The sequence below is a fragment of the Rhinatrema bivittatum genome, chromosome 2 (genome assembly GCF_901001135.1).
Source record: "Rhinatrema bivittatum chromosome 2, aRhiBiv1.1, whole genome shotgun sequence".
Taxonomy (NCBI): domain Eukaryota; kingdom Metazoa; phylum Chordata; class Amphibia; order Gymnophiona; family Rhinatrematidae; genus Rhinatrema; species Rhinatrema bivittatum.
Window position 1 is genome coordinate 663838934 of NC_042616.1, and position 16104 is coordinate 663855037.

Genomic DNA, 16104 nt, shown 5'->3' on the forward strand with positions numbered 1-16104 from the left:
AACAAGGCTGTTCAACTGGGGGAAGAAGAATGGCTCTGCTGTACACTGCCTGCCTCGACCCATGCTCGCCCGAACCCATCTAAGTCCTGCCGGTCCCTGGAACCCAAGGGCTCAACCTGCGGGGAACGGGGTTGGAATAGGAGAAGCTCCAGTCCATCCCACCACAGGGCTTCTCCACCAGCTGACGGGATGGACCTAGTGGACTCACCGACTAGGTGGCACCAAACACCCCTCAGTAACAAGGGTCCACATTTCCAACAGGCTTTTACACTATTGAAGGGAGCAGTATAAGATTTTTAAGATAGATAGATAGATAAAGCAGAATTGCTTACCTGTAACAGGTGTTCTCCAAGGACAGCATGATGTTAGTCCTCACACATGGGTGACATCATCGGATGAAGTCCTGCACGGAAAACTTTTTTCAAAGTTTCTAGAAACTTTGTTAAGCACACTGAGCATGCCCAGGATGCTGCTAACCATGCATCCACGTGGGTCCCTCTTCAGTCTTATAACATAGAGTTCATGAAAAAATAAAATAACAAACTGAGAGAAAACCAACTCTGCAGGGGGGCAGGCGGGTTTCGTGAGGACTAACATGGTTTAATGGAACAAAGTTGTGAGGACTAACATGGTTTAATGGAACAAAGTCAGCATGGCTTTACCCAAGGCAAGTCTTGCCTCACAAATCTGCTTCACTTTTTTTAAGGAGTTAATAACGTGGATAAAGGCGAACCAGTAGATGTAGTGTACTTGGATTTTCAGAAGGCGTTTGATAAAGTTCCTCATGAGAGGCTTCTAGGAAAAGTAAAAAGTCATGGTATAGGTGGCGATGTCCTTTTGTGGATTACAAACTGGCTAAAAGACAGGAAACAGAGAGTAGGATTAAATGGACAATTTTCTCAGTGGAAGGGAGTGGGCAGTGGAGTGCCTCAGGGATCTGTATTGGGACCCTTACTTTTCAATATATTTATAAATGATCTGGAAAGAAATACGATGAGTGAGGTAATCAAATTTGCAGATGATACAAAATTGTTCAGATTAGTTAAATCACAAGCAGATTGTGATAAATTGCAGGAAGACCTTTTTGAGACAGGAAAATTGGGCATCGAAATGGCAGATGAAATTTAATGTGGATAAGTGCAAGGTGATGCATATAGGGAAAAATAACCCATACTATAGTTATACAATGTTAGGTTCCATATTAGGTGCTACCACCCAAGAAAGAGATCTAGGCATCATAGTGGATAACACATTGAAATCGTCGGTTCAGTGTGCTGCGGCAGTCAAAAAAGCAAACAGAATGTTGGGAATTATTAGGAAGGGAATGGTGAATAAAACGGAAAATGTTATAATGCCTCTGTATCGCTCCATGGTGAGACCCCACCTTGAATATTGTGTACAATTCTGTTCGTCGCATCTCAAAAAAGATATAATTGCGATAGAGAAGGTACAGAGAAGGGCGATCCTTCTTCCAATTTTTGAATGAAGATCTTTTGGCTAAAATAGCTTCTTTCACCTCACCTTTTAACCATGCCGGTAATCGTTTTGCCTTCCTTCCATCTTTCTTAATTTGTGGAATACATCGGGACTATGGTTCTAGGATGGTATTTTTTAACAATGACCACACCTCTTGCACACTTTTTACCTTTGTAGTTGCTCCTTTCAGTTTTTTCTATTTTTTTCATTTTATCAAAGTTTCCCTGTTGAAAGTTTAGCATAAGAGCCATGGAGTGACTCAAATAACTACAGACCGGTGAGGCAGACATTGGTGCCTGGAAAAATGGTGGAAGCTATTGTTAAGAACAAAGAGGTCAATATTCAAAAGCCGGATAGGTGGCTGATAGAACATACATAGGATCTCGGAGAGTGATCATCCCACCCAACAGTGAATTCTGGAAGAGAGTGGGGCTTATGGAAGTATGGGAGGTGAGGACATCTGAGGCCCCTAAAAATGAAAAGGGTCCTTGGAGTTCTTAGGAGGGATATCAGCCTGAGGTTTACACAGTTTTGGTACCCGAACAGGGACCCTGTGGTGTTGAGATTGTGATTCTGTATGAAAGATTGCATTTTAAACTGTCTTTATTTTCATTGTGAACGGAGTGAAAATCATTACGTTGTTTATAAACTGCAACACAGACTTAAGATAGTTACCTTTCCCTCCAGAAGGACACAGTGGGAAAGAAAGCACAAATCTGGTTGAGGGAAAGGGCTTTTAGTGCATCTCATCATTGTTTATGTCCGAGCAATACAACAAATAGGATTGAGAATAAGCATCAACTCATGATCATCAATGTCATCATATCTGCACATGCAGAGCGTGGACAGCAAAAGGCAGGGTAAAAAAACATTAGGATATGCTTTTGTGCTTTGCAGTGATTGTGCCTTACATATTATAAGATTTGCCATCCTGGGTCAGACCAAATATCTGTCAAGCCCTGTATCCTGTTTACAACAATGGCCAATCCAGGTCACAAGTACCTAACTGGATCCCAAAAGGTCAACAGATTCTGAGTTGCTTATCCCAGGGATAAGCAGTGGATTTCCCAAAGTTCACCTTAATAATGGTTTATGGAATTTTCTTCCAACAACTTGTACAAACCTTTTTTAAATGCAGCTACACTAACAGCTTTCACCACATCCTCTGGCAATGAATTACAGAGTTTAATTATGCGTTCAGTAAAAAAGTATTTTCTATTTGTCTTAAATATATCACCTAGCAACTTCATTGAATGACCCCCTAATCTTTGTCCTTTTTGAATCAGTAAACAACCAATTTGCGCTTACCCGTTCCACTCCACTCATTATTTTATAGATCTCTATCATATCCCCGCTCAGCCGTCTCTTTTCCAAGCTGAAGAGGCCTAACCTCTTTCACCTTTTCTCACAGGGGAATCACTCCATTCCATTTATCATTTTGGTTGCTCTTCTCTGTCTCTTTTCTAATTCCACTATATCTTTTTTGAGATGCAGTGACCAGAACTGCACACAATACTCAAGGTGTGGTCGCACTGTGGAGCAATACAGAACCATTATGATATTTTCTGTTTTATTCTCCATTCCTTTCCTAATAATTCCTAGCATTCTCTTTGCTTTCTTTTCTGCAACTGCATACTGAGTAAAGAATTTCAACATATAAGAACATAAGAAGTTGCCATACTGGGTCAGACCAAGGGTCCATCAAGCCCAGGATCTGGTTTCCAACAATGGACAATCCAGGTTACAAGTACCTGGCAAGTACCCAAACATTAAATACATCCTCTGCCAGTAATAGCAGTGGCTATTCCCTAAGTCAACTTAATTAACAGCAGATTATGGACTTCGCCTCCAGGAACTTATCCAAATCTTTTTTAAACCCAGCTACACTAACTGGCCTAAACACATCCTCTGGCAAAGAATTCCAGAACTTAATTGTGCATTTAGTGAAAAAGAATACTACTTGCTACCTTTATGGAATGCCCACTAGACCTTCTAGTATCTGAAAGAGTAAATAACCAATTCAAATTTATCCATTCCAGTCCTCCCATGATTTTATAGACCTCTATCATATCTCCCCTCAGCTATCTCTTCTCCAAGCTAAACAGATTTAACTTCTTCAGCCTTTCCTCATAGAAGAGCCATTCCACGTCCTTCTCTAGTACCTTCTTCACTGCATCTAAATTATTTCTGAGATGTGGTGACCAAAATTACATACAGCATTCAAGGTGCGGTCTCGCCATGGAGTGATACAGAGTCATCATGACATTCTCTGTTTTATTTACCATTCCTTTCCTAATAATTCTTAACATTCTGTTTGCTTTTTTGACCTTTGGACATTTGTCTCTGATGTTTCTTCTGAAAAGTATGTAATGTCAATAACCTCATAAAAGAAGAGTAGGGATGAATTTGTGGTGAAGTAACATTCAAGATCCTTTGATGTTCACCTCCCTGTAAAGGGTGTGATGGAGAAATATACTTACCAGATATTAGAGGTTCCTCATCCAGGGTAATGTGGAAGATTACAGCATATTGGAGAGTGCACGGATATTTCAGTATCACTGTAGTATGAAATTTTCTTTGAAGATAATGTTGACTTTGAAATGTTTCTTGTCACTTGCCAGGAGGGAAACACTCTAACTTAAATTAGTGGTTTATTTTGTTAACCTGAATATTACTTTAAGAAATTTTTGTGATATTAATATTTCTTTAAGGAGGATATGCTTTGTATAGTTGCAAATGAGTAGGATGCCAGGGTTATTACATTGATATCATTCCTTTCCCATGACAGGACTCAAAGTGTTATGGGACTTTTGTCAGTGTAATAATTTTAATTTTTCCCTGTGGGAGGAAAATAATTTTAGTGTACATGTGTATGTGTGGATTGAACTAATTGGTTTGCATTTCAGCAACTGAATCATGAGCTCACATATTCAAACTGAGAGAAAGTTCTGCCATAGTCTTGTAGTGAGAGTATGTTGTATTCAGAATAGGATTCATGAATTTATGAACATAAGAATATAAGAAGTAACAGGAGGACAATGTTTTTAACAGAGCCCTCAAAGACATAAGGAATAAATCTTTTGTAGTACACCTAGCTGCAAAGTTAGGCACATAATTTTAGGTTCACATAAAACAATCTGATTTTCAAACAGAAGACACAGAAATACATTGGGCTTGAATATTGGGTTGTTATGTTGCTAAATATATATGTGTAACTACCCGTTGCAAAATGGAATATAAAAATTATGCATGTAAATGACATGAAGTTGAGCACATAATTTTGGAAAATTGAAGTTATGTAAATAAATTCATAAGATGCCCACTGGAATGCCTCTTTTTTTTAGGCAGTTAAATACATGCACATTATGAACTTACACACATATATTTATGTGGTTGTAAATCCTGTTAAGCTCATATAGGTGGAGTATGCACGCAAATTCCTATTTTACATACATAAGCCCTGACGAAGGTTTTGAAAATTTACCTCAGTGTTTTGACAGGAGTACAGAATTGTTACATTGTTATCTAGAGATTGAAGATTACATTGTTTCTGATACTTGAAATCTATGTAGATTAATTTCAATTGAGCAAAGATTACAATATATACTATACCTTTAATATTCTTTCCAAATCCCATTGAAGGGCCAACTCCAGTATCCACATGTTTGTTGCTAGATTTTTCTTTCATAACATCATCATCACTGGACACATCATCACATTTACAATTTTTTTTCTTTTTCTTCTTCTTCTGTCGAGGTGGAAGCTTTTTGGGAAAACTAAACATTGGGCATATCACAAGGAGCATTGCTGTGGCACAAAGTAGAAATCCACTCCACCTTTTGATGGGGAAAAAGCCACAGAAAATGATGTGTGTATTGTCTGAATTCTGCTTAAAAAAAGTCATAGCACAATATGAGAAAATATAATACAATAATTATACTTTAGACAGATAAAGCAATATTCCTCTTACATCACCTCATCATACTATAATCATAAGAGTACACAGAACAATGAACAAAATTGAGATAACTTTAACATTTTCAATTTTCACTAAGTATTTTCCCATTATGTGCTCATTTCTTAGTATGAAAACAGCATACATAGATCCACAACTAACATGGTTTACTCTGCACCATGCTTAGTAAGGACTTATTTAAAACTTTGTAAGTCAGCACATATCATCCAAATCGAAGGAATTTATACAACATAGACGATCCTGTTAGCATATGAGATGAATTAATTCAGTCTTTTCCATTAAATAAAAAGAAGATACATATTAACAGACAGGTTTTTACTTGGGCTTAAAATATTTTCCCATGGGCAAAGAATGGAAAATGGCATCTAGAATGGGATTTTTTAACTTCATAAATACTTATGCAATATAATGTATGCTTAGGGTTCAACATTTTCTAGCAACCATAATAATATAATATATAATATAGGAATATCGGTATATAAAAATTCAAAATAAATAAATAAATAAATATAGGAAATATTAAAACTTCTATGAAAAATATTTTAAAAAGTGATATATTTCAACAGTGAACTCTATGGAGTGAATTTTCAAAGTTATGCACGTAAAAGTAGCCATTTTAAAAAGCCCATTTACATGTATAAAACCCAGTTTTATGCACATAAATCCTTTTGAAAATTACCTCCTCTGACTTTATGTTACACTTAGGGCAGATTTTCAAAGGGTTACGCGCGTAAGATACGCGCATAACCCCCGAAAAGCTGCCCCTTCCACCCCCTGCGCGCGCCGAGCCTATCTTGCATAGGCTCGGGGGCACGAGCAAACCCCAGGACACGCATCAGTCCTGGGGCTTTCCTGCGGGGGGCATGTCGGGAGCATGTTGGGGGGGGGCGTGTCATGGCCGGTGCGTCATCGGGGGCGTTCTGGGCGAGGCCACGGGCATGGTTCCGGACCAGGGGCGTTCCGGGGACGTGGCCGCGGCCTCCGGACCAGCCCCTGGACCTGAGCATGGCGCGCCGGCAGCTGGCCCGGCGCGTGCAAGTTACGCCTGCCTTGGGCAGGCGTAACTTTTGAAATAAAGGTAGCGGGGGAAATAGTTAGGGCTGGGGGGGCGGGTTAGTTAGGGGAAGGAAAGGGAAGGTGGGGGGCGGTGGAAAGAAAGTTCCCTCCGAGGCCGCTCCGATTTCGGAGCGGACTTGGAGGGAACAGAGGCAGGCTGCGCAAAATTGGCGCGCTCTCGCGCGCCGACCCCAGATTTTAAAAGATACGCGCGTATCTTTTAAAATCCAGCATACTTTTGTTTGCGCCAGTTGCGCGTACTTTTTTAAAAAATGCCCCTTAAAGTATATACACATTTCTTCTGTTTATAGTTATGAATCAGTAAGAACATACGTAAAGCAGTGACTGGTCAGATGTCCGTCAAACCCAGCATTAAGTCTCCAACAATGGTCAATCTGGGTCACAAGTACCGTCACATCCCCAGTAGTTGATCTATTTCTTGTATCACAATCTCAGAGACAAGCTCTAGCTATATGGCTAATAATTGTTTATGGACTTTTCCTTCAGGAACTTGTGTAATCCTCTTTTGAAACCCATTATGTCAGTTACTTTGATCATTTCCTCCAGCAACTGATTCCATAGCTTGATTGTACACTAAGTGAAAAAATACTTGTGAAGCTTTGTGGGAGGAGGAATAGCCTAGTGGTTAGAGCAGTGGACTATGAACCAGGAGACCAGGGTTTGAGTCCTGCTGTCGCTCCTTGTGACCTTGGGCAAGTCACTTTACCCTCCATTGCTTCAGGTACAAACTTAGATTATAAGCCCTCTGGGGATAGAGAAATACCTATAGTACCTGAATGTAAACTGGTGTAATATCTCAATTGAGATCAAATGTCAGTATATATAAAAAAAAAATAATAATAACATAAATAATAAATAAATCTACCAATTGCTCTCTCTCTCATGAAATAAGCACTTTGCAGGTAGGAAAATGCAATTATGTAGGTATTACCACAAAGGGCAAAAAATAGGCTATTACTATAAAACACACCTCTTTTCCTATCACATGCAATAATTACTGAATTTTGATGAATCTAGGCCTAAGACTGGAGGAGGGGGAGCTCTACGAACTTTACACTTTCACACATAGGCTCTCATTCCTTCGCACATATACACACGGGCTCTTACCCAGTCACACACACATTCAGGCTTTCTACCTCCCACCCACATACATACACATAGGCTCTCAAACCCCCCCCCCCCCACACACACACACACACACACACACACACACACACAGCCTCTCTCACACATACCCCTGAACAGCCTCTCATCCACCCACAAATACACACCTAGGCTCTCACCCACCCAGTCATCCATGCACACACAGGTTCTCAACCTTACCCCAAACACAGGCAGTCACCACACACAGAACCTCTGAACCCCCCATCCCACCCACAGCCACAACCACAGCCCCTGAATCCCCCACACACATACCCACAGAGACTCTTACCCACACACACCCAGGCTCTCACCCCTCCATGCACACACAGTCACCCACACACACATGCAGCCACCCATACACACACACGTGCAGTCACCCACCTGCACACCCACGCAGTCATACAAAGAGTTCTTTGCAAGAAAGAAAAACATTGTAGCATTTCTCTATACATTCTAGATGCAGTTTGTCTTTCATTTTCCGATTCCTTAAAGTCTGCGCTTAAATAAAACAAACCCAACACCCTGTTGCTCTTCAGCACAGCTCTTTTGTAACTTCCCATTTCTTCCAGCCCTGTATCTCTTCATCTTGGAGCCAAGATGCAAGCCTGGCTGAAATTTTTTATAGAGACATCCAATAGCAGACAACTCGTGCAGAGGGCACAATAATTGGGGTGCTATTGGCAATGATGAGGCAGCCTGAAATCACAGCAGGAGGTTGTGGAAGGAGTTGGGGATTATACTGGAACAAAGTTTTTCAAGACAGATTGGCCAAAGGCAGAGTCTTGACGGATTTCCTTATCTAAGCAGTAGAGGGTTGCGAATGTGTGAAGAGAGCTCCATGTTGCAGCCTAGCAGATGTCAGCAACTGGTACTCAACGATAGTGTGGTACCGATGTTGCCATGGCCTTTACAAAAAGTGCTTCCTCATAGCAGAATTCGATACAGTCTGCTAGCCAGTTGGAGAGAGTTTGTTTGCCCACTGGAACTCGGAGCTGGTCTTTGTCAAAGAAGCACAGAGTTGGGTGGATTTCCTATGAAGTGCAGTGCGGTCTAGATAGAATGCAAGTGCACACTTACAGTCCAAGGTGTGCAACACCCTCTCGCCCTGGTGAGAATGAGGCCTTGGGAAAGAGTGGGCAGACTATAGACTGAGTAAAGTGAGAGGCTATGTCCAACTGAAGAAGAAATTTAGGGTGAGTATGGAGGACCAGTCAGTCACGGAGGAACCTAGTGTCGGGTGAGTATGCAACAAGGGCTTGTAACGCACTGACCCTTTTAGCAGAGGTGATGACTACGAGGAAAAGAATTTTCCATGTTAGAATTTTAATGTTATAGGTATGCAAAGGCTCAAACTGGGAATGCATGAGCCTTGTAAGCACTACATTTAGGCCCTATTCCGTAACCGGTGATCGTAGAGGAGGTTTAAGTTGAAAAAAAACCCCATGATAAGCCGACTCATAAGGGGTTGAGCTGTTAACAGGGCATCCCCTACTCCCTGGTGATACGCTGAGATGGAACTGAGGTGTACCTATGCGGAGGATGTCTGGGGACCAGAATCCGAAAGGTATCCTAGATAGCCTAATAGAGATTGAGTGGGGCAGGAAAAAGGGGCCAATTCCTTTTTTGTGCATGCCATTTGGTAAATCTTGCCTATTTCGAATGGTAAGATTTACATGTAGAAGGTTTTTGTGAAGCTACAAATACCTGAGAATATCACTGAGTCTGTGTTATGAGGTTGACCTGTGGGCAGGCGGATTGGTTCCTGGAGTGAAAGGTTGAGAAGTATGGGGAAGCATACTTGTCGAGGGGTTATGAGAATCATTGAAAACCTGTCCTGCTGTAGCTTCATGAGAGTTTTGGCTATGAGCAGTATCAGAAGAGACGTATATAGGAGGCCTTTGTTGCAGGGGCGAACAAAGGCATCCATGGCTAATGCATTTCGAAGCAAGTGTAAGGAGCAGAATCTGTCCACTCTGTGGTTCGATTCAGATGCAAGAGGTCGATGGTTGGTTCACCTCAGCGCTAGAAGATTTTGCTCGCTACACATGGATTCAGAGACCACTTATGGGGATGGAGACATCGATTGAGATGGTCTGTTAGTATGTTCGGTATGCCTGTTAGATAAGTGGCCCGGAGATGCATGGAGTGTGCAAGGGCCCAGGTCCAGAACTGCGCGGCTTCCTGGCAGAGCAGATAAGAGCCTGTGAGTCCCTGTTTATTCGAGTAGCACATTGCCACTTTGCTGTCTGTCTGTATCCACAAAGTTTTGTGTGAGAGGCAGTGTTTGAAGGCAAAATGGGCATTATGCATGGCTCGAAGCTCCAAGAAGTTGATCTGAGACTTTTCAAGGAGCGGAATTGACACATTTTGGGTTTGGAGGGTGTTGATACGAGCTCTCCAACCCAAGTTGGATGCGACCGTGACCAAGATCATCTGAGGATTTGGTTACTGGATCAGTGATATGGATCAGAGACAAAAGCCGTTGAATGGCTTAGAGCCACTGAAATTTTAAAAATCCACTGAGTTTTTCTCATGGCTAGTCTGGCCATAGGAGTGACATGGATCGTGGAAACCATGTGGCCCAGCAATGGAAGAATTGATGAGCTGAGGCTATGTTGCATGCGCGCAGAGATGTGGACAATTTGATAGGATGTCTGCACGGTTGTTGGGCAGGAAGGCCGTTGTGACTGTAGTGCCCAGATTTGCTCCATATGGGATTTATGGTAGTTGATCAGAATTCCCAGCCAAATGTAGTAGATTTATAGTGAGTCTTAGAGAATTTAGAGTTCCTTGTTTGGATTGACTCCTTATTAGACAGTCGTCCAGGTAAGGAAACGCGTGAATGCTGTTGTTCTTTGTAGATGAGCAGCAGTCACTGCTAGGCATTTGGTGAAATAAACAAGTTGTCGAAGCTAGTTCAAGTGGTAGAACTTGGTATTGAAAATGCTGTTAACTCACTATGAAGCATAGAAAAATTCCAGAGAATAGAGGCAACCCCCTTGTTGTAGTAAGGGAAGCATGGTGCCGAGAGAAACCATTCTGAACTTTCTTTCTGAAGAAAATTGGTTGAGATTTATGAGGTCCAGGATGGGCGGAGGTCGCCTATTTTCTTTGGAATTAGGAAATAGCGGGATTAAAATCTTCTACCTTGTTGCATCTGGGGAATGGTATCCCGAGCCCTAGTTCTCAGTGGGATGGACCGTTCTGTTCTCTGGCAAGGTTGAAAAATCCAAAAGCCTGCCCGACTGGCGGAGCTGGTGTGATCTGGTATCAGTTGGTCTCATGCGGGAGCGTGAGCGGTAAAAGGTCCTTCTAGTATCACTCTTTGCTGTGCAAGAAACGTAGAGAGCTATCACAGGGTCTCAAGGTGGTCTTGAGATTGAGCCACTGTCTGCAGGACCTTGTGCATGAAGAGATTATCTTTGGTGCATGGCAGATCAGCTAGTTTATCTTGGACTTTGGGCTGTAAGCCATATTACCATCTAGTACAGAGTCCTGTTGCTGGCAACAGGAGGATGTTTCGAAGCAATCACATGTTGCTCGAATTTCATGTGGATGGCAGAGAGATTCCCTTGGTGTTGTGTCAAATATAGCTGGTAAATAGCAATATGTGACACCAATATGGTTCCTGGAAGAAGTTACGACCTAGACCCTCTCGAAAACTTCTGGTCCTTTTTAGTGACCAGGTTGAAAGGAATGGTCTCAATGGGATTGGTGCCGAAGCGGGATTAGAGGGCCCATCGCCCTTCGAGGATCCTGGGATAGGTATAGGGGTCCATGGAGGCTCAGAAGGATGAGTCAGCGTCGATGACTTAGGCTTTCGTTGGTAGGTGCTACAACGAGGTGGTGCCACAACGGTGCGAATATCGATGACTCCGGTGTTAGTAGATTCTGGAAGGCATCAAGGGCAGCCTAACGGACGAGGACATCCAGTTCCTTCTTGGAAGCTGGTATAGGTAGCACAGCTACATGGGGAGACAGGCTAGGCATTACTGGCACTTCCACTTGAATCTGTGGTGGCTCAGTACCCGGCACTGATGTCGGTGGGGAACATCTCAGTGCCTTGGGTGCAGAGGAGCATGGAGACTCTTGTTCCCGGGCCCGCTTCACAATTGTCTCAATGGACATTAATGCCAGTGTGGTATCAGTGCCGGCAAAGAACGCGGAACCACGTCGATACCAGTGACGATGTTTCTCTCGGTGCTCGGCCCGATCATTCTCCAGCACCAAGGAAGATGCCCTCGCTGTCCCGGATGGCATTGGTGATAGACTGTCACTGTGCCTCTACTGCTCCTGGCATTGTTTCTCGACCAAGGATTGCACAGGGCTCTGGTTGAGAACCCGAAGTATGGAGCATTTTCTTTAGTCGAGGGCATCGATGGAGGTATCAATGGTGTCATTGAAGGAATTGACGAAGGCATCAACAATGTCATCGACGGGGGCATCAATGGCATCAACGGGGGCATGAACGGCGGCCCTGGCAGCATCGACAGCGACTACAACGGGAACCATGGACGTCCCAATCCCTCTAGCCCCAATGGACCCAGTGGAAGATCGCAGCAAGGACACTCACGGGCATCGTGGGGCGGACGGAGGGTGATAGACATAGGGAGAAAAGAGGACCGCAATTCGGTTGGTAACCTGGGGGAACAGATAGTGAGGTGACAGGAACTGACCGGAGAACAAGGCATAGTACTCATCGAGCGTCGATGAAATGTATGCAAAGGGAGACCCGTGAAGGGAAAAATATTTGTGAAGTAAAACTTCAAGGGGCCGATGCAATACAGTGTGCTCAGCCAAGCGCACTGTTTAACCCACTGTCGGATGCGAGTTAAATAGGCGCTAATTCACCCCCTAATGCAATAGGGGGATTAGCGCCTATTTAACATGCGTCCGACGCGGAGTGAATGAGTTAGTGCTCATCACATGCAAATGCATGTGAATGAGGCTATTACTCATTCACTCCAAATGCAAAAAGATAAATGTGCATCTCAGATGCACATTTATCGCTCAAGTATTAACGCCTGCTTGGTAAACTCGGCGGCTGTTTTCATTACTGGCAGACAGGCAGGTTTATCAAAACTGAGGCCGAGTTTACCGGCGTCAGTCTTCATAACCAGCTGAAATGTCAGTGCCCGCTTTCTGCGAAGATTATTGCATCAGCCCCCAAGTGTTTCCGTGAGGAAAAGCTGTGAGAAAAATCTCACAGAGCTCCTAAACACGAGGCAAACTGCAGTGTGGGAAAAAAAGAGACTGAAGGGAGACCCTGTGGACAGAGGGATCATGGCATGCTGGGCATGCTCATTGTGTTCTGTAATAAGGCTCTGCCTGATGACGTCACCCATATGTGAGGACTACCATCCTGCTTGTCCTCAGAGAAATCCCTGGACATCTTGCTGACCATAGAGGGAGAGGTCACCTGGTTATTTATACTTCCTGTTGTGCCTACATTGATAAACAAGGAGACATCCAAAAAGCAGCCATCACCTTACATGAAATAGCCAACCAGACCGATGACTTAAGTGTTGGGGAATGAAAGTTGATGATTACTGGTATATTTTGGGTATTAGATCTTTTTTGGGGGGGTTGGGAAAGAAAATTGTTTACTTCATATTCATTATTGCTGTAAGTTTGGTCCTGATTTTATCTGTCTGTATTTTTGTATAAATTAATATGTCTTTCTGCAGGAAGAATTTTACAACTATATACGCCATCAACCTTATGGCAATGCACACCTACCAGGTGCCTTCACCACCTTTAGAACTTTTGCAATATGGATTCACAAAGAATTCAATGGTTGCCTGAGTGAATCCAGGGCAAACTCCCCAGGGTTTTTAGTCTTTTAGGTTTGGTTAAACTTGTATCAGCTATGAGCATCAAAAGGGAGGAATATTGTTATTTGCAAGATTTTCTAGTCAAAATTCTTTTGTTAGTGGTGTTGACGGCTGTAAAAAGAATAGAGTCTGCGCATAAGAGTTTACAAAGATGGCTGAAACAAGCTTAAGGCAAGAAAACAAAGATGATGTAATTTGGTATTGCTACATGCATGCTAGAAAAACATGGTATTCCAGGAATGGATAAAAATAATTTGTTTACTGCTTCTATCTGACCACTATAGCATGTAATGTATTACACATGCAAAGCGTGCCTTATATTGTAGTATTACAGACATACTTATTAATTTTAGGAGACATAGATATAGGTTGTTGATTTGTTAAAATGCTTTTTATCATTTTCTATCGGACTAGGTGAATAAGATACGCAATGTACTCTTACATATATAAGATGTTATCTCTAATGCGACAGACAGAACCTTGGTTCCTCATTTTGGGCTGACAGCCTAGCCTGTCAGATAAACATGCTATATCTGATTAATAAAGAAAGTGTAGTTGCCTTTCAGTTTATTTCTAACAGTTTTTCTATTACTGCCTGGCAGTATCATTTAGAGCTGAGTTAGGGACCTTAAGTGGATTTTCCCTGACTATTTTGTGAAAAACCATGACACCAGTTCTCAATCCACAATAGAACATTGCCCAATCCCATTACTTTTTTATTTCCTCAAGTCTTTCTTGAGGTACTTTGTCAAACACTTTCTGAAAATCCAGATACACTGTATCAACCAGCTCATCTTTATCCACATTTTTATTAATAAATTCAAAAAAATGTAGCAAATTGGACTTCCCTTGTATAAATTCCCATTAAACTATATTTATCTAAATGTTCTGTAATTTTGTTTTTTAAAATAGTTTCAACCATTTTTCTTGGCACCAATGTCAGGCTCAACAGTCTGTAGTTTCCCGATCACCCCTGGAATCCTTTTTAAAAACCAGCATTACATTGGCCACCCTCTAATCTGCAGTACCATAGCTGATTTTAATAATAGTTTACAGATTACTAACAGTTGCTCTGCAATTTCATTTTTCAGTTCTTTCAGCACTCTGAGATGTATACCATCTGGTAGAGCAACTAAAATGATTATATTGGTCTGTATTTCCTGATTTCTTCAGATTACCTTACTGTTATGCCATCTCCTTTCATGAAAGTAAATCATATCTAATAAAATATTACAGGAAACACAAGTTGGGTTTACTGTCTAATAAACCTAGCTGGGGGGAGAAGGTGGGGAGGTCTACCAGAGCTCCAAGGAGTGCCCTGATAATGCCAGGATCAACAGTTTTTTAATCTATGGGCGAGTTTGGACGAGCCAAATGGATTCAGGTGCGCCTCTTTACCATCTGATATACAGATCTCTCCCCTGTGACCTGCCTCCTGCCTTCTCCAACTGGCAACAATTTTGTTTTGGGTTTTTTTTTCCTCTGTTAGGTTTTCTTTTTTACATTCCTCATGACTGAGCTTTCCCCTTTCTTGTTTCCTTTTTGTTCTGTGCAGCGTTACTTATGTGCCCATCCCTCTGTGTCTCCCTTTCCTCTCTGTGTCTGCTCTGCCTGGCTCTGAGGCTTCTGGTCCTGCTCCAGTGCATAGGGGAGAGTTGGCAGATAGTCCTGCCTGTTTACACTCTTTCCTTCAGTCATTTTTCTCTGTCAGCACACAGAGAAACTTCTGCCAGCAAGCAGAAATGAATCTGTTGGCAAACAGATTTGAATTAGTTGCCCTCAGTCTTTTTTCTCTGTTGGTACACAGAGAAACATCTGCCGGCATGCAGAAGCGAATCCATCGGTGAAGAGATTGTAAATGTTGTAAATGTTTATAGACCATTGGGAAATAGCTCAGGTACTGGGCAGACTGGCATTGGGACCTACTAGTGGAATGGTGGCTTAAAAGGCTTCTGAGCACTGGATATTTTTGTGCTTTGGCAGTGGCTGTGTGATTCATTGCAGGTATGAGATATGGAACAGACATATCTGTTTATTTTTGCAATCAGGAGTCAGGAGTGTAAGAGTGCCCCCCCCAGTCAGTATTAACTACATATGTGGGTAACATATGGTCATGAAGATGTCTTATATTTGATTAAATGGATTGGTGGGGAAAGCATAGTAGAAGCAGAAAGAGTCTGCTCTTTAATAAACCTTAGATAAAACCATAAGGATACTTTTATGGAAGAGCTCTGGATCCTTTTCTGAGTGTATAGACAGCATTTTGCTGATCTCTTCCAATCTCTCGCACCTTTGAGCATCTTTACTTAATCCTGCATCAAGTCTCCCTCTCGCTGCAGAAAGTTATTTTCATAACTGTTCCTTTGCAGTGGAAAAAACAAACCCTCAAATCCATTCCACATTTCCAACCATCTCGTCAGGCTAGGGTTGCCAAATTTTCCCAAAACCAGGATTGGATGCTTGAGGACTGTGGAGGCTGTGTGTGTGTGTGTATTTGTATAAATATGCATACATTCTAGATCCCGCAGAATGTATCTGCTATGCATTAAAGAGCACTGAGCTCAGAGGCCACAAACAGGCAGGAGTTTCTTTCCCAGC

General features: G+C 42.3%; 1 protein-coding gene across 1 annotated transcript in view; it reads right to left on the bottom strand.

Annotated features, from left to right (window-relative positions):
* The window catches only part of SLCO5A1 (solute carrier organic anion transporter family member 5A1), a 261323-nt gene that overhangs the window by 109204 nt on the left and 136015 nt on the right, over positions 1-16104 (bottom strand). Inside the window, exon 4 of the mRNA XM_029591445.1 lies at positions 5089-5312. Within this exon, the coding sequence (XP_029447305.1) occupies positions 5089-5312 (224 nt within the window). The remainder of the gene's footprint in view (positions 1-5088; positions 5313-16104) is intronic.